Genomic DNA, 18522 nt, shown 5'->3' on the forward strand with positions numbered 1-18522 from the left:
GCAGCACGCACTGGTGCTTGTATTTTTACTTTAACAAGTGCAGTGAAAAGTAATTAGAAACATGATTTTGAATAATAAATTGATTTATTTATTTGTTTATGTATCATTTAAAATAATTTCGATACCCGAAGGCGTTACAGAGAGGAGTGCGTGAAAATTTATAGATTAGGAATAGCTGTTTTGGACGACGTGGGATTTGAAATGGATACCGTGTTTGTGGGGTGGTAACTGTAGTCTACGGTGGATTCATTGCTTCCGAGGCAGATATTTAAAATCTGCTGCAAGGTATTTGCCACGACAGACGGAACTTTAAAGCGCAATCATGGCTTCATGGAAAATTTGTACCTACATGAGCTGTGGGATAGGGTTAACGGCTTCTGCGGGGAGAGAGCCATCGCAGATGCTTTGACGGAGGCGGTGTTGAGGTAGCTCCGCTACGGGTGAAAATTACTTGGTATCACCTGCGGGTGGTAGTGGCTGTTTCTTTGTCCCCGAGCCAGTAGGTCATCCCCAACACAGCCTTGTTAAACTTGAAGTGTCGGCGCGAGAGAACCGGAGCGATGTCGTTTAGCTCCAACAGTGTCGTAATGTTCTCAGCAGGAACATCAGCAGCAACAGCAGCAACACCCCATGATCAGAGGCTTGCTATGACATCACTATTTTTCAAAACGTTGCCTTGTCCCGTTCTTTCATTCATAACTTTATGCTCGTGCAGCTGTCACGACAACTTGTTTCGCTTACATGGACATCATTAACTTAATTTTCACGTGTTCTTTTATATGCCGGGTCTTTAGTTGCTAAAAAACGGGGAAGCGTTTATTTGCTGAGTGCCTTTACAGCAATTGCCTGATCATCTGCATCACAAGGTAGCTCTCTATCCGTTTTAGATGTGCGGTTTTAATTACGCTTAAAAAAGGAACAACAAACGCGTACTGATAGATAAATATGAACACGAGACTATCTGGCAGTGTTATAGCTGGTCCAAGCCTGAGAAGGCCAAAATGAGTCTTTATAATGACCCAAACTAAAAGAAGAAAATAAATGCTACAGGAAGCCCTCTTCTGAAACCGTGTACACATGCTGAGGTGCTTTTTTTTGGTGTCATAACCAAAGTACACAGCATAGGATAGTATGGGAATAACTTTATTAATTGGTGGCAAGCGACGGTTTAACGCTTGGTTACGTTGGGCAAGCGCCGACCCGGGGTTATGACCTACTCTGGAATACCCCAGTTCGGCCCGGTTGTGGCCTGTCGTGAGGCTTGGGGCTTTCCAGCGCACCCCGGGCCTGCTGGACAGCCCGTAGTTCAGCGTCCTTATCTCTACACTGCACTGCACTTTGAAGTTCGGGCGGGTGTTTCCTGGAGGTAGCTTCGGTCGGGAATACACATTACATTGTCTTAAGGGAATACAATAGGAAGGACATCTTCAAACGAGCGGCCCTCGACATTGCTGACGACCTTCTTCGCGTCAAGTGGCGGCGTAAAGAACGGACGAATGCGCAGCCCCCACTATTGTTGTTTTCTACCCGCCACTCGTGGTGATAGGAAATTTCCTATCACAAGAGCTTATCATTCCTTGGTCATACGCTGGAAAGGAATCCATTCAACAACGACCCCAGCGAGCTTGTGCTACCTTCGCAGCATCAACAGTAAGAACACGCAGGTCTGCAAGGCTGCGTTGAAAAGGTTTTATTTCGCAGCAGGTGAGTAGGCTGGGAGCCTCAGAACAGTTGCAAAGCTTTCCTTTCATCTCGCGCACGTGTTTTACTTTAAGTACAGAAGTGGGAAATGTTTCAAGGTTTACAAAGCGAAAAACCTATAAAATATCACTTTTAGGAACGTCAGTTTTTGTAAGTATTCGCAGAGGTAGGCAGAGAGCGGGAAATCTTATACAGAATTACCCGTGGGTTAGACTACCGGGTAACAGATCGTCTCCATTGGATGCTAATCTCTGCTCTAGTGCTTTTTAGGTGTACTGGGGCTGGAGTTGGACTAGTTAGCTAGGGATATGACAGCTGTGGTGGTGTTCGGAAGTCACATATGCTTGAGGTATTGTAAGGATATTTCCACAAGACGTGTAGCCGATTGGGATATTATTACAGTGTTTGCACGTTGGTGGTTCTTGTGCCATGTCTTTTCTTTGGAGTGAGGTGTTGTCTTGCTTAGGTGAATGTAATAGTAATCTGCGCCTGTCTTAGTAACACTGCCTGCGTCATGTCTGTGTTGGTGTGAGGCGGGGGAAATTCTGTTCTATAACACTTTTGTGCTCCACGGAACTACTTGCATTTTTAAGCACGGGTCAACAATTGTCAAGCAGTGGAGAGAAAAACATGGTTCCAGTTGAAATTCACGTTTGTTGGAGCGAATTCGTGCTGCTCAATAAACAAGAAAACACAAACGGCAATGGAGCACTAAGCAGAGTGCCGCGCACAGTCGAGCTTCGGCGAATAGAAGGACGCATTTATATAGCGGGATCTTGTTTTCGGAAACATCGATCAGCACCTCCGATCAAACAAGGGCAAAATATGTTAGTCACGCAAAAGCTACGTTATTTTCCTATTAAACAAGAGTGCCGATGCGGCATACTAAAGAAGGAAAAGCGCGCTTCGTATAAAATACAAGAAAGCCGGGCATGACCAGGCGCCTTTAACAAGCAAAAGACCAGTAAAGACCTCAAGAGGCGAAACTCGGGGCAATATTACTTGCGTGGCTATACTAATAACTCAGAAGCACACCCTTTCCGCGGCATTTCTGGAATTCCTTCGCACAAAACACGCAATAAAAGTGTATACCGAGATTACGAGCCAGCCCCGCTAGTTTGCGTAGGCTGTCAGGAATTCGCGTATATTTATAAGAACGTATTGCTCCGTATTGTATATGTGGGACTTGATCGGTAGTTATCCATGGTAACTGAAAACTAGTGCGACTGAAAAATGTTGTCGGTATTTTGTGACGTGCTCTCACGTTGACATGAAAAACAAAAGGGGCCTTCGCCTGGTCTTTATGTATGATCGTACTTAGCGAAAAACCCTAGAAAAAGTTTGTAACGTGTACTTTTTTTGTGTGTTAAAGGGACCCTATAACCCTTTTTTCAACGTTTTTCGAAATCCTAAATGCTTGCGGAACGTAGTCAACCAACACATCCAGTACTTAGATTAGAGGGTCGCAAAGTACTCAGCCCAAAATTACTGCTCTATGCCAATCAGATAATTTAAAAACGTTCTTTTAAATATTTTTCTCTCTTTCCCGCTCTCGGGATTCTTCGACGGCTAGAATTACGTCATTACAGCGGTGTAGCGCCCATTTGCCGGCTTTCGTTCAGTTGCAGCAATGAATGCCATAGCCGACGATAGCCACTTTAACAAGAAAGCCACAAAAGCAAAGCAGAAACGCAAGGTGGATTTGCTGCGACGAGCAAATCACATAGTGACGCTCCATGCTGGCGCCAAGGAGCCATGAAGACAAAATACAAGTTGGGTTTATTAGAAAGACTGCTTAGTCCCGATAACAATGATACCAATATCATCGCAATCTTCGTACAAATAACGGAGATATTAAAGAAAACGTGTGAAGTAGTCGCGACCCCCTAGCCAATTTCCCGCAACTTTTCTATGACGCCACGGAACCTTGTTTGGGCGATTGGCGGCCGCCTAACTTACCTGTTGCGACGACACATGACTGGACGTCTGTAATGGGCCTCTAGTGACATTTGGCCGCATCACTTGAATGCGAACGTGCAGTTAACGCACTGAAAATTATGTGTTATTGTTGGCCCGTATGACGTCATTCTTGCTCATAACACGCCGCTGTGGCGCAAAATTTGAAAGTTTTGAAATCCTTGTTGTTTTTTTTCGTTAAAAAAAAAGATCTTTTGGGGCTGTAATGGAGCTGACTGAGATACTGAAATCTAGTTCTTTCAAATTACACGAAGTTGTATTTTCTCTTCATGGCTCCTTTAACGCATTCGCAGTGCTTCCAGACGCGAAGGAGTGACTGTAAGTGTTTATCGTAAGTATTTCAGAAACCCTTTAAGATTCATGGTGGCCAGCGCGAACGGAAACAACACACGAAGACGCGAATATACGACACAGGCGATGTTACAGGCAAGTTCTACGGTACACACAACGAAGAGGACAACACGAACGATCCTGTAGTGCTCTTCGTCCCATGATTCCTCCTAAAGTTTGTGTACCGTGTAACTTAATGCGCAGTTTATGCCCATATAGGGAAAACAAACAAGCCCGATTCCTGACCTTCTGCAGAGCTGTTATGGGGCGCGAAATTTCGCTAGTGCTAAGAAAGAAAGAGGCCGGAAAGCGGCTTTAAAGAAAAAAAGCGTCCCACGGCTAAGCTCGGAGTTTACGTCTCTTCATTACGAGAGTCTGAAAACACAATTCAGCATTCTGCCGCAGTAAATTTCATTATTTTTCAAAATGTCATCGGCGTTTTGGTCATAAATATCATATCTGGCACCCGCTCGCACGTATTTATCATATTCTTCCACCTTTCGTATTCCGCATGTCCAAAGAGCCCAATGATAATTTACACCCAAACTCCTAATTGTTCTTTTTTTCGCACATCCATAAACTAAAATCTGAGCACCATGCGGCTATCCAGATGAAGGTAAAATAGCGAGAGCGGTATAGTGTTGCAGAAATACTTACTTGCCCATCCTGATGGGATGACTTGAAAGAGTAGAGATCACATGCGCTCGAGGAATCATCGCAGCATCACCCACCCTTTTGTGACATGCACACGAGGCCAAGAGAAGCGCACAAAACACTGCCCAAGTTAAGATATATGTGGCTGTTACTTTAGGTGAAATAGTTGTTACTTTAGGTCAAATGTTTCGGTGTATTGTCATATTTTTCTTCGATCTGAGGACGATCTCATGACTTAGCAATCAAAGTACCTTCTATTGTTTGTATTTCTGACGGGAGCACGGGTTCTTAACGTCTTTAAACCTTTTGCAGAATTATGGAGCCAGGCCGCCTTAAGCCCTGCTACCAGATCATAGACGGTGTACCCCGATGTCCATTTGTGACGGCGGAGTCCGTAAGACAGGGTCTGGACTTTGTTGCTGAGAAAGGCGACATTCTGCAAGTGTCGTACCCAAAAAGTGGTACACACTGGGTTCAGTACATCACCCAGTTGATTGTTAAGGAGGGCGAGCCGGTCACCTCGTATGAAGAGTTCGCCAAGACATGTACTCCTCTGGAGTACGTGCTGTCGGCAAAGGGATCGAAGGCTGGCTCACCTTTCAGCCTCCTCCGGACACATCTGCCACTTCGCAAGGAAAAGATGAATCCCGAAGCTAAATACGTCTACGTGGCGCGCAATCCGTGGGACTGCTGCGTCTCACTCTACCACCATGTAAGGAATGTCGAAAAGCCGACCGTTAATAATGTGTCTGCATGCACGTTTTTCGGAAAGTTTCTGTGTGTTAACCGCACGAAGCTGTAACAGTTTCAAGTTTAGCTTTTAAACAAGAGTTCCCTCAATGACAAAGCGTCTTCTTAGCTTCAGCGTCGCTGGCTTTGTTACTGACCAGTCAAAATCAGCTTTTTCTCGTAAACAGTAATGATCTGGAAACCAAGGAGAAAAATTGCCTTATATTATCGGATGGGAAGCAGCTTGAACACAAACGAAAACCAAAGACAAGTAATGTTTGAATATTCAGACTTTTTTCTAAAATTTCTCTACAGTCAGGCGTTTTCTAAACCGGGCAAATGCGGCTTCAGGCGCTCATGGCATTCGGTCATGAGCACCTGAAGCCGCGTGTGCCTGGGTTTGCCAGATAGGTGGACATAACCGAAGGAACTCACTGATACTTAATCACAATTATTTTCTTCACGCTGTACGGACTCAAATTCAGACTCAGAGAACACATTGGTACTCAAAATCATTATGAACTCATTCGTAATTTTACTCACTCTACTCAAACTGACATGTCGGCGCAAGTACGCGTACTCAATCTCTTCTCCCTCGTAATCATACTCCATCTGTACTCACGAATTTTCGTACTAAATTTGTACTCAGTCGTACACAGCTCCCCTGCACTCACAAGTAGTCATACTCCATCTGTAAACACCTGTACTGGTACTTAATTTTCACTCACATTTACTGGTATTCAAAAGTATTCAATCAACCACTTGCATTCACGCCCTGGACTAAGTTAATGGACTGCGCTTGGGTCACTTGGAGAACGTTTAGGGTGGTTGGCAGAAAGCTGGGGACCTGAGGACGCCTGGGCCTTTGGAGAAAACCATGGCTTCCAGACAGGCCGGTGCGAGGCGCCGGTGTGCTGCTTCAGATGGGTTACTCGTCGCTGTGTGTGTGGAAGGAAACAGAGCAGGTGGTCAATAATTTCTGGGTACGGGGAGTTGCTTCCACCTGGAGTGGCGTCCATCCCTGGTGTTATCGAGCCTTGAAACAATGTGGGCTGTTTTAAAGGGACCCTGCAACACTTTTTTCACCTTTCTTTTGAAATCTTAAATGCTTGCAGAACGTAGTCGCCTAACACACCCAGTACTTATATTAGGGGTTCGCAAAGTACGTCAGCCAAAAATTACTGCTCTATGCCCATCGGATAACTTGTCATCATCATCATCATCATCATCACCAGCCTGTCTATGCCCACTGCAGGGCAAAGGCCTCTCCCATTAATCTCCAACTACCTCGCTCCTGTGCCAACGGTGACCAATTTATCCCCGCAAACTTCTTCATCTCATCTGCCCATCTAACTTTCTGCCGCCCCATGCAACGCTTGCCTTCTCTAGGGATCCACTCTGTTACCCTTAATGACCAGCGGTTATCTTGCCTTCGCATTACATGCCCTGCCCACTTCCATTTCTTCTTCTTAATTTCTACTGATATGTCTTTAACACCAGTTTGCTCCCTGACCCACTCCGCTCTCTTGTTGTCCCTTAATGTTACACCTATCATTTTCCGCTCCATTGCCCGCTGAGTCGTTCTCAATTTAAGTTGAACTCTCCAAGTTTCTGCCCCCGTAGGTGAGTACCGGTAAGATGCAGCTGTCACACACTTTCTTCTTCAGCGACAATGGTAGGCTGCTATTCATTATCTGAGAATGTCTGCCATATGCACCCCACCCCATTCTGATCCTTCTAATTATCTCTGCCTCATGGTTGGGATCTGGAGTCACAACTTGGCCTAAGCATATATATTCGCTTACCACTTCCACTGCCTCGCCATCTATCTCAAACTCCTGTGCTGTCCCGTGGTTATTGATCATTACTTTAGTTTTCTGCATATTAATTTTCAGGCCCACGGTTCTACTCTGTTCGCCCAGTGCGGAAAGCATGCTTTGCAATTCGTCCCCCGAGTTACTTAGCAAGGCAACGTCATCAGCAAATCTGAGGTTACTGAGGTATTCTCCATTAACCCTTACTCCCACCTGTTCCCAATCCAACGTTCTGAATACTTCTTGTAAGCATGCTGTGAATAACATTGGAGAGATTGTGTCTCCTTGTCTGACACCCTTCCTTATATATATTTTGCTGCTCTCCCTATGGAGGATGATGGTAGCTGTAGACCCATTATAGATATCCTCTAGTATTCTTACATAATGTTCATCTACCCCCTGGTTCCGTAATGCCTGAATGACTGCTAGGGTTTCGACCGAGTCAAATGCTTTCTCATAATCTATGAAGGCTATATATAGGGGTTCAGTATACTCAGCGCACTTTTCTATCACCTGATTGATCGTGTGAATATGGTCCATTGTTGAATAACCTTTACGGAACCCTGCTTGTTCTTTAGGTTAACTGAAATCTAAGGTTTCAGAGATTCGGTTAGCGATTACCTTGGTAAATACCTTGTAGACGACTGACAGTAAGCTGATCGGCCTGTAATTTTTCAAGTCCTTCATGTCGCCTTTCTTATGGATTAGGATGATGTTCGCATTCTTCCAAGATTCCGGTACCATTGCGGTCATTAGGCATTGCGTATACAGGTTTGCCAGTTTTTGCAAGTACGATTTCTCCGCCATCCTTCAAGAGGTCTGCTGTTATCTGATCCTCACCAGGCGCTTTGCCCCCTTTCATTTCTTTTAAAGCCTTCCTTACTTCTTCGGTCGTTACTGGTGGGATGTCTATCTCCTCTGAGCTACTGTCTCGTTCGGCATTATCCTATATGTCCCGGCTACTGTACAGATCCCTATAGAACTCCTCGGCCACTGTGACTATTTTATCCCTATTTGTGATGACATTGCCTTGCTTATCCTTAAGTGCATACATCTGATTTTTCACCACGCCAAGACGTCTCTTCACTGCTTTCAGGCTACCTCCGTTCTTTACAGCGTATTCGATCCTCTCCATATTATACTTCCGTATGTCAGCTGTCTTACGCTTATTGATTAACTTCGAGAGCTCGGCTAGTTCTATTCTGTCAGCTGCGGTAGAGATTCTCATGGTTTGCCGTTTCCTGATTAGATCTTTCGTCTCCTGAGAAAGTTTACTAGTATCCTGTCTAGCCATAGTGCCCCCGACTTCTACTGCACACTCCGTGATAATGCGTGTAAGGTTGTCGGTGGCTTCCTGTGTCGTAAGCTCGGCTTCCCTGTTAAGGGCGGAATATCGGTTCTGCAGCGCGATCCTGAATTCTTCTACTTTACGTCTTACTGTTAGCTCATTTATCGGCTTCTTACGTACTAGCTTGTTGCGGTCCCTCTTCAAATCTAGCCTAATTCGAGATCTTACCATACGGTGGTCACTACACCTTACCCTTCCGAGCACTTCCACATCCTGCACGACGCCAGGGTTATCGTATAATATGAAGTCTATTTCATTTTTGTGCTCCCCATTCGGGCTCCTCCAGGTCCACTTCCGACTCTCCCGTTTACAGAAGAAGGTATTCATTATGCGTAGGTTATTCCGTTCTGCAAACTCAACTAGTAGGTCCCCCCTGCTATTTCTACAGCCCAGACCATAGTTCCCAACTGCCTTGTCTCCAGCCTGATTATAGACTAAAATAACTTGTAAACTCGCTCAAAAGATTTTTTTCTCTTTCCCGGTCTTGTCGTTCTTCGACGACCCGAATTGCGTCACTAAGGCCATGTAGCGGCTGCTGGCCGGTTTTCCTTCAGTTGCAGCAATCAATGCTTTTTGATAGCAATTTTAAAAAAGAAGATACAAAAGCAAAGCAAGAATGGAAGCCGTATCTAGTGCGACGAGCAAAGCACGCAGTGCCGCACTCCGTGGTGGAGATAACTATAGCTTTCGCAGTGGTTCCAGACGCGAAGGAAAGAGTGAAAGCGCCTATCTAAAGTGTTGCGCGGTCCCTTTAATGCAAAGCCTTACATGACTAAACTGCCGCTCATTTTTCATCTGCGGCAACAAGAGCTTCAGATGCTCCACATGTAGCACGCAGTTAAAGTATGATTTCGACCACAAACTTATAAGTCTCGTCACTGTCTGCGTTCGCACCGCTTGTTTTTGTCGGCGTTGCAAGCTCTTGCATGTGTAGTCTCCTCCGGATCCGCGGGCCGAGAGCTCCATCGTGAACGCAGTTTCCGTTGACCATTTTGAATTTCACTTCTCTTCTTTGTGTTACGTAGGGAGGACGCGGAGAGTACTCCATCTTTGCGGGTAATTTACCCTCGCAGAGTGGAACGTCTCATAAATTTTCTATATAGTTATAACACTTGCAAATATACGGAAGATAGCTGTCGGCTTCTATTGGTTATTGTGGCTTGTTAAGATTTAATTTTTAATTACCCGGACTTTTATTTGGTGCCTCCGCTCAGGTGGCCGATGCGCATTAAGGACTCACCTATTAACCTTCCTATGGGAGTTACTACTTCATTATCCACGCACTTAAAAACCGTCAGGCACCAATACGAAAAGCTGTACAAATAAAGATTAGTGTTCACAACGGTCTAGCTTGCTCATTTTAGAGATATGTCCTTTCTGTACTGAAATAAAAAGTAAGACACTTGCTTGCTAGAGAGCTGGCGCCACCTAGTGAAAACTGGATAAGCAAAGAACGTTTCTTGTATATTTTTATCTGGGTAAACGAGTAATATATTTTTAAAAGAAGAAAACTAGGCTGTTGGAACATTTCTATGAATGTGTAAAACTTTTCGTATCGGTACACGATGAACTTCGATCCCGTGGGTCATCATTTAGCAAGTGTCATAGGAACGTGATCACGTGAATGCCCCTCAAGAAAGACGAGTTTACATTGTTTGTTTCTTGTATCTTTTTTCTTTTCGCAGATGACAGAGCTGAGTGCCTACCGCTTTGAGGATGGCACTTTCGGCGACTTCCTCGATGCTTTTTTGACCGGAGACATCGCCTACGGTAGCTATTTCGAACACGTCATTGGAGGTTACTCTCTCAAAAACGAGCCTAATGTGTTCTTTGTCACGTACGAACAACTCAAGAAGGACGCGCGAGGCACCGTACTACAGCTGGCTCGTTTTATTGGAGAACGTTACGGCGACATGCTGGGAAAGCATGGGTACGAGAGCCGGAAAAAAGTCGACTTGATTCTCGAAAGGAGCTCCCCCGAAAACATGCGGAGCGTTTTAGTTTTCAACCTGAACGAATACCACGACCCCGAAATTGAGGAGAGGTTGCGTAGATTGGATGTTTCGTCAAAGGTTGCCCACAAAGGTGATGCCAAGCTCCACAACTTTGTGAGGAAGGCAACGATTGGAAGTTGGAAGGAGCACTTTTCACCGGAGCAGCTGCAACGTATGGAGGCTGTTATCTCCGAAAAGACTGCAGGATGTGACGTCATGGAGCTGTGGAGCGACATACGGCGGGAAACCTTGCTGTTCTCTCAATGATCAGGCTAGATGCTGATTTTTTGCGCCCACAGCCGCGTGCCTTGAAGTTCATCTATTTTATTGAGGCTAACGGAATTAGGGGCCGCACAGCGAACGCAAAATATAATGATGTTTAGTGGCCAACTCTAAATTTTTAGACAATAAAGATTCATATTCATGTTCATATTTCTTTGAAACAAAATTATGTGGAGGCGTATTTTGTAAGCTCCTTTGAATTTAAAAATTTTACAATTTTAGAATTTGTAGTATATGAGCTTATTGGCGCAAGGGCACTGAAAAGCAGTTTGTACCAACAATGTCACTTATGTGGCGTTGCGCTGCTGAGCTGAAGGATGCGAGTTCGATCCTGGCCGCGGTGGTTGCTTTACAGATGAAGGCGAAAAGCGAAAAGGCTTGTGCGCCGAGATTTAGGCGCACGTTAAAGATCCCCCCGTGTTCTAAATTAAACCGGAGCCCTTCAGTCCGGCGCGCTTCATAACACAGGTGTTGCTTGGGAGCGTTAAACTCCACAATTAATCAATGGAAAATTTTACTTCGGGCTAAACCAATATGAGTTTGCCTCAAATGACAAGCATTCAGTTATCTGTCTCGAAGGGGAAAATAAATAAATGTTGCAGAGCCTACCTGTAAGGGCGAGAATTGTGTAACCATAGGCACGTCATTCAACCAAAGTGTCGCACCAGCCCTCTGACACTTTCTGAAAGATACGGGCTTATTAGAAATTTTATATTCGTGTTTCGTATACGCTCATGATAGCGTTCTTGCGTGTAGCTTTATAAACATGATTGTAGGGCCGATAGGTTTCACAGAATTTTGTTTATTAAATAGTTGTAATTGTAATTACTTGTTACCGTGTTTTGTAGACGGTAAAGAATGTGTCATTGCTGCGTTTTAGCTAAGTTGCATACATATACGCAAAGATTTGCGGACGATTTACTGAATCGGCTAGAACTGCTGGCTCATAGCTAGAGAACCTTCCAATGCCGTCTCATTTAACGAGACTAAAAGAATGCGTGAGGTTCTTACCGACCTTCTGGAGTTTTAGAGTTGGTCTCAATTAGTCTTGGTCTCGATGGTGTTGTTGCAGGAGACCAAAATCGTGTACGAAAGACAACAATACCGCACTATGAAGTCACTCTAGCCGATGCTTCACCTCGTTGGTGCGTAAAATCTCGAATAATACCTTATTAAGCATTAATGTCAACTGCAAAATGCCGGCCACAGACCCGTGGGATATGGCGGTGTTGCATGGGCTCGAAATACAGATATTACTTGTTTTATAACTTGTTAGTGCGAAGCAATTTTCTAGAAGTAGGGGAAGGGATATGCATTGTCGGTTTCTTATATAGGCACACATGTAATATTGCCAGCTGTGTTTGAAAAATAAGTACTCAAGTAGAGCACTTTCAATCAATACAATTGGCATAACGGACGTTTGTAAAAAGCAACATTGCTGGCATATATTGTTATTGAAACATGTTGCACGTTTCCAACAACGCTGCCCGAGGTAAAGCTATCCCATATAACAAAAAAGACATCCTTCTGGTGGCTCCCAAACTAACAGCGTGGAAATTATATCGTTTTCTCCCCTTGCTAAATGAAACATTTACACTTCGGTGGAATGGACTGAAGTGTTGATGCTTCAAGTGTACAAGAAGGTTGGGGGGAGGGGGGTGTTGTTCGTTGGATAGCCTTCAAGCAGCCGAGCCTATTCCTGAAATGCTCCTGTGTTAGGGCTCTATATTATCGCCAAGAGTGCTAAGTAGAACACCATATCAACGGGGCTCGCATTTGTCTCCATCCTTGAAGCCGCCACTTGACACGAAGTATGAAGTGAAGGTTCTCAGGGATACGGAGTGTCACTCGTCTGGAAATAGGTTTGCTTCGGCCTGACCTTTAGGTAGCGTATTTTATCCTGACGGCTCCCGTCATGACGACAATATTTTTATTACTTTTCTATATAATATTGTTATTACAATAACATAATATCATTCGTATTAATATGATAACCAGTAGCATGTAAGCGGCCTGTCGTTCTACTTTTTATAAAGAAAACAGAATTTTTCCCCTGACGCTGCGAGCAATGAGCGCGCTCACACGAAATCCACTGCGTTGCCGAAAGAAGCCCTTCAGTTGATCTGATTAATTCTGATGTACACGATTAGATATGCAATGCCTGCAAGACAGCATTACTGTTCTGGGTGCCGGCCAAGCCCTACGTCGACTTCAGCGTTTCTCCATCCGAAGAACCTACGCCGGCGCTTTTGTAGCCCCCTTCGTATAACCGTCGCCATCACATCCGCTGACCTCGGCGCCTACCACTCTCTCCGCGTTCCCTTGTTGCGGGTACCTTGGGCTCTCCTTTCTCTTTCTCTCCTGTCAGGTTTCAAAGATGGGGGAGGGAACGTGTGGCTGCGTCGGTAGAGCGTGTCGAAGGCCGAGGCGCCCTCCGATAGAATCGCAAGGTGATTGCGCCGTCAAGGTGCCCTCACTGCAAGGTGGGACGCCACGGCCATAGCCGCTGTTTGCATCGAGCGGCTGTGCCACGGCTCAGTTTCCGCTGCTCTAAACCGCGGCAGCCGCCGAAGCAAAACCTTCATCCCGGTAACGCCGACTGTTCGCCTCCGGTATCTACTCTTTTCGCTGCTGGGAGCCCGAAGCCGTATTTTTGGTATCTCGTGTTCGCGTGGCCCGGACATGGCCCCGCCCCTGTGTCAACGCATGCCCAGCACCCTTGGCCGTGTCCACTTGTGATTGGTGCCTCTTACAGAACTGGATTGGTTTCATTGGATAAATACAAGTGGTTACAGTCGATCGAGCTGCCTCCTCTACAACCTCGGCGCATGTTTCGTATTCCGTGCCGTCGACGTAGCCTGTTTCTGGCTGCTCAGGGATCCTGCACTCAATCTGTGCCCGCTGTCTGTAGAATCTTTTTGTGTACAATAACAGCTGGGTGATAAATTGATTCTCGCCAAGGAGTAGCGTCCTGAGGGCATGGGGCTATAGCTTTCGTTTTTTTTTTCTTTTATCTTTAAAATCTTCGTACGTGTCAAACGAACTTAGCTCGGTCTTCTGGCAGCGTCGTTTCCTTTGCCTTCCTTTTTATCTTCTGATGGAAACTTAGTCGTCCCCAGAATTTAATTATCATTGACTTTTCCTGAAATTTATTTCCCGAGTGACCATAATCCTTCACGCTGCAAATAAATGAGTGGTGGTCAGTGTACTTGCTGCCTTTCAGATTTCCTTAAATTGTATTCGACGCCTCGAACTTCGAGAGTGAACTAAAGGGACAGAAAACCGATTTTTGTCGAGTGTGCGTTTCTATCCCAAATAAAAGGGCATCCCTTAAAATACCTTAACGAGAAACGGTTTTGCTGATAACGCCCTAGAACTTTCTAAATCGAAATTTTTAGATCTACGAGCCGTATGTGTACTCCCAAAAATAATGCTGGCAACCATGTCATGCACTAGTGCGGCAACATACTTTTGTCTGTGTGCGAGATGACAACCGATATTTGAAAACTTGTCTCCAGCTAAAAAAAGTGTGAATCACAGGCTTTCTTATTCTTTTATGTGTTTTTTCTTAATTCACTACTCTATTTTGCACGAAGGCGCCATCTGTTGGGATGGACGATAGGTAGAATCAGGTTTCACGTTGTGGAGGTCGGCAGTTCGATTCTCCCGGGCGCGTACAGTCTTTTTTTTAAGCTGCCATTGGCGTATTGGGAAGCTGAAATCGAATATTTCGGCAGAAGAAACACCCCTTACTCAGGCAGAATCGTCAAAGTTCCTTCACTGGGTCTGTTTACTGAACGCTGCGGTGATTCTTGGAGGCTTAGTCAGCCACACTGAGAACAACCCAGCGGCGGCGGGTGGCGTGTCTAAACATTTTCAAAATAATGTTTAAAATGTATATTCATATTAAACTTATACAAATGCTAGTGTTAAAAGGTTTTTAATAAGTGAATGAACGTCTCAGTAGTTACAATAGCTGCTAGGTTTGCAGGTCACGTCACCGCGACACATATCGTAGCGTGAAGTTTCTACACTATGAACCGCAACCTTTTTGATTTCAGAAAGTTTAGTGCCAAATTAAAATTATTTCCGCCAATTTGTTTTTTAACTGCTTGTGGTTACCGGGATATATAAAACGCTGGCCTTCATATGAGGAAGAGACAACATATGTGACCAAAATCGGTGGTGGTCCGTCCCTTTACGGTACGTTTTACCGGAGTCCCTGGTTTTACTGGCAGTAAGCGCTTCCTGTCATGTGCCTACCGCATTTAACCTGAGATACAGGTCACTGGCTTTAAAAATTCCCTTAACTCAATGGACGCTGCAGTAAATATTTGCAGTGATAACCATTTCTTTATGATTGGGCACTCCAACACACACGTGATTTCGTTACAAACTGAGATGGTTGTGCCCACGCCGCCTGTATAAACATTGCCTAACGCGTCGCCCGCTTTCCAATGGGCGCGGTAAAGACGCTTAGTTCAGGCACTCATCCGCTACGAGGCGCGCGCCGTCGGACGTCTAGCCTTACGTCACTGCTCGCGAGTCGCGAATACTGCACCCACTTCTACAGCGTGTGTCTGTCAGCTTGCCTCGAATGCGTCGGAGCGCCGCCTGTGGAACGCTAGACAAACTGTCAATTATTTTGCACAGTTTCTGAGAAGCGGCACTGGCTGGCGGACATGAAAGCACGTAGGAAGGCTACGGAGCGGGAAAGGGTAGGAGAGGGCAACAGGAGAGTGGCTGTTTGGCCATTTTTCGCTCACGCGTTAGGCAAGGATTATACAGGCGGCGTTGGTTATGCAGACGTGTCATCCAGCAATTCAAAAGTGCCACATTTTAGTGCATTGCGTTTTTTTACATCGTTGCAGCATTGTACCTTCAATAGGAATCGATCTAGTAACGGTTTCTAGTTTGATTTTGCAAGCTTAGAGCCAGCTAAGGTGTCTCATAATTGTGCTGACATTACACAATCTGACGCAATTCAGAATATGACACCGCTTTCTTACGTAACGGTCCTTATGTGAGAGCACCAGAGAGCAGTTCGTACGTCATTGTTATGGGAACTGTATTGTTTTAGTTTTCTTTATAAGAGTGATTGGTCCCCAACGGTCAACTTTAACAACGCTGAACACCACTAAATTTTTATCAAAATTCGTCGTCACGGCTTGAGCAACTTTGTGCCTAAAGGAGGCAAGACCAAAGGCAACTTTGTTTAAAATAATTAATAGTAATGAAAACCTGGGTGAGCAAGGAAAGTTGAGGCCACAGGCATTCCCAGAAAACTCGGCAAGAAACCGCTCTGACTGCATTCCTTCTGCAATTGTGGAGGCCTTTTGCGATGTCCTTAGTCTGGTCTTGGCATGCATATATTAAACATCCCTGAAAGCCGGCACGTTCCCCGCTCATTGGAAAGCAGCGCGAGGTGTTCGTGCGTTTAGGCCAGGCTCAAAACCTCACCGGACAAACTACTAACCCATTTATAGTTTATACGCGGCTTTCGATTTCTTTCAGAGCGTAATCCATATGCTACTGGCGTGCAATTTCAAAACCATATTAATACTGGATCGAGCGTCACCGAGCTTGTCTATTTTGTGCTGCGTGCTTTAGCCAATGTGCAGGAGCGAGATTAAGGACGCTTGGATTGTGGTGAGCGGAAAGATAACTGTCACTAAGGAAATTGTTAATTTGCCTAAACTGCCGAACTGCGCTTGATGTATAGTTCTCGAAATGAAAATACTTATGGCGTAGCAAAGCAGCAGCGGCCGCTCGATATAACGAAACGGAGCAACTGAACCAACCAAACGAAATGCGATTTTAGGAAATTGAAAGTGAAATCGTCTACTATAATAATACGACAAGATTCTCAAGTTCTCATTCTGAAATAGGCTACGAAACCACGCTTTCCTTCAACGATGACACAACTGGAAAACAACGGAAACGGACGAACAGAGCAGAACAAGCAAGACACAAACACGGCGCTGACTCAAAGGAACTTGTTGAACATGCGGTATATGTAAATACCCACGTTATCAACAATGGGAGAAATATGATAGGTATACACAAACAATTTAATGAAAACGCAAACCATGCACTTCATGATACCAAAACACTGCAAAGGCAGCACGACAGCCTCACTTGCAGGTACGGTTGCCATTTCGTCACCTCCCATCTAATAAATCCAGTGCTCTGTGAACAGCGAAATGGCCGCCATATTGACGCGCCTCATGCCTAAACACACAATCTCCGCTGCCCCAAGAATTTCACGCGACATTTGGTTGCCATTCTTGGAAAAAATAGAGGTCTGACGAAAGCTTGGTGAACACCAGCAGTCACGGCATTGTACGCCCAGATTCCAATCATTTTGAAGAAATTGTAGTAATGTAATTGTAATGTTTTGTTGTTTCATTCAGGCACTTGATTGCTTGCCAGACTATAAAGGTAAAATGCTAGGCCTTCACAGCACCAAAGAAATCTGTTGCAGCGCTTTGTGACCCATGCTGGCTTTTTTGGGTACCCGGATTTACTTGTCTGCAGATGCTCATCACCATCTGGGTGGCAGAAAAACAACCATTGCGTCACTCCACTTCCCTATCGTCATGTTATGTGGCACATGGGGAATATACGGCGTTACAACTGTTTCTACTTTCTTTTGCCCTTCCACCCCCTTTTCACCTGGAGCTGTATGTTCTTACGTTTTTGAACATTGACTCTGCTATCGAGCAGAGTACGTCCGTACCTTCGTCGGGAAGTCTGCACCTTAAGGCGTTTGGCTTCTTCGTTGAAGCTGAATGACGTGGCACGAGGGTAAGATATGCAAAGAATATTTAGGTAGAAAGTTCTGCTTATGGTCCTTTTCACCACACTGTGAGTGTGCAGAACTGAAACGTAACATAGGCTTATAGCCTCTAGGTTCGCACGTCCAGCATACACGGATCGAAGGAAGCTGGAGCTTTGTGTGCAGCGACATGATGCATGCTTCTCAAGGGACTTCATATGCTTTGAGTGGTATTTGCACCAAACCTTCCGGAAACTCACTATATACCTGAGAAAACCAAACCTGAAACCCAGCCCGATCTGTGCAAACAGAAGCCAATGTCATCCACAAATCTGAACATTTTGGCGACCTGGGTTGCAATGATCTGTCAAGCCTGGCCAGGAAAAGAAAAGTTAAGATTAGCGCAATACAATACCCTGAACACATGCCTTGTTTCTGCAAAAAGGGGTTGTCTTCCCATTGCATGAAAGGGGAATCCAAGTAGATGACCAGAAAATCAACAAAGCCTTGAGCATGCTCTACTGCATCGTTTACAGTTTTCCTCGGCGGTACATTCAATCAGTTCATGCAAAGGGTCCTCCCTTTGAGGACCTGAGGAAGCGTTCCTAAACCTTCAAGCAGCCCTAGAAAGCGTCATCCAGTCAGCAGAAATGCACTCTACGGCTTTTAATGACAAAGGACAGGAACGGCAAAAAGTCTCTATTTACATTGGAAATCAAGAGATTCTTTATACTAGTAAGGCTCGGTCCGCTCTCGGCATTCCTATAAGCCGCAACGGCAACGCCTCAGAATGATAAAGGAAGAATAGGACAGGGCTGGCGTGCCACAGCCTACTTTATCCACAGAATTGGTGCGAAAGTCGGTGGCGCTGGCATCGCCCTCATCCGAAACATCCGTATACGCCTCGAGCGCTCC

The 18522-nt window shown here is 45.2% G+C and overlaps 1 protein-coding gene across 1 annotated transcript; it reads left to right on the forward strand.

The window, feature by feature from the left end:
- The first annotated feature begins 1546 nt into the window (after window positions 1-1546).
- LOC144175040 (sulfotransferase 2A8-like) lies at window positions 1547-14274 on the forward strand. Its single transcript, XM_077704073.1, has 3 exons — window positions 1547-1704; window positions 4975-5374; window positions 10239-14274. Exons 2-3 carry the CDS (start codon window positions 4979-4981, stop codon window positions 10812-10814), a joined length of 972 nt encoding a protein of 323 aa, XP_077560199.1. The 5' UTR covers window positions 1547-1704; window positions 4975-4978; the 3' UTR covers window positions 10815-14274.
- Window positions 14275-18522: the final 4248 nt, after the last annotated feature.

The sequence above is a fragment of the Haemaphysalis longicornis genome, unplaced genomic scaffold (genome assembly GCF_048455015.1).
Source record: "Haemaphysalis longicornis isolate Haplotype H1 unplaced genomic scaffold, Haemaphysalis longicornis Haplotype H1 scaffold_3, whole genome shotgun sequence".
In the NCBI taxonomy this organism is placed as follows: Eukaryota; Metazoa; Arthropoda; class Arachnida; order Ixodida; family Ixodidae; genus Haemaphysalis; species Haemaphysalis longicornis.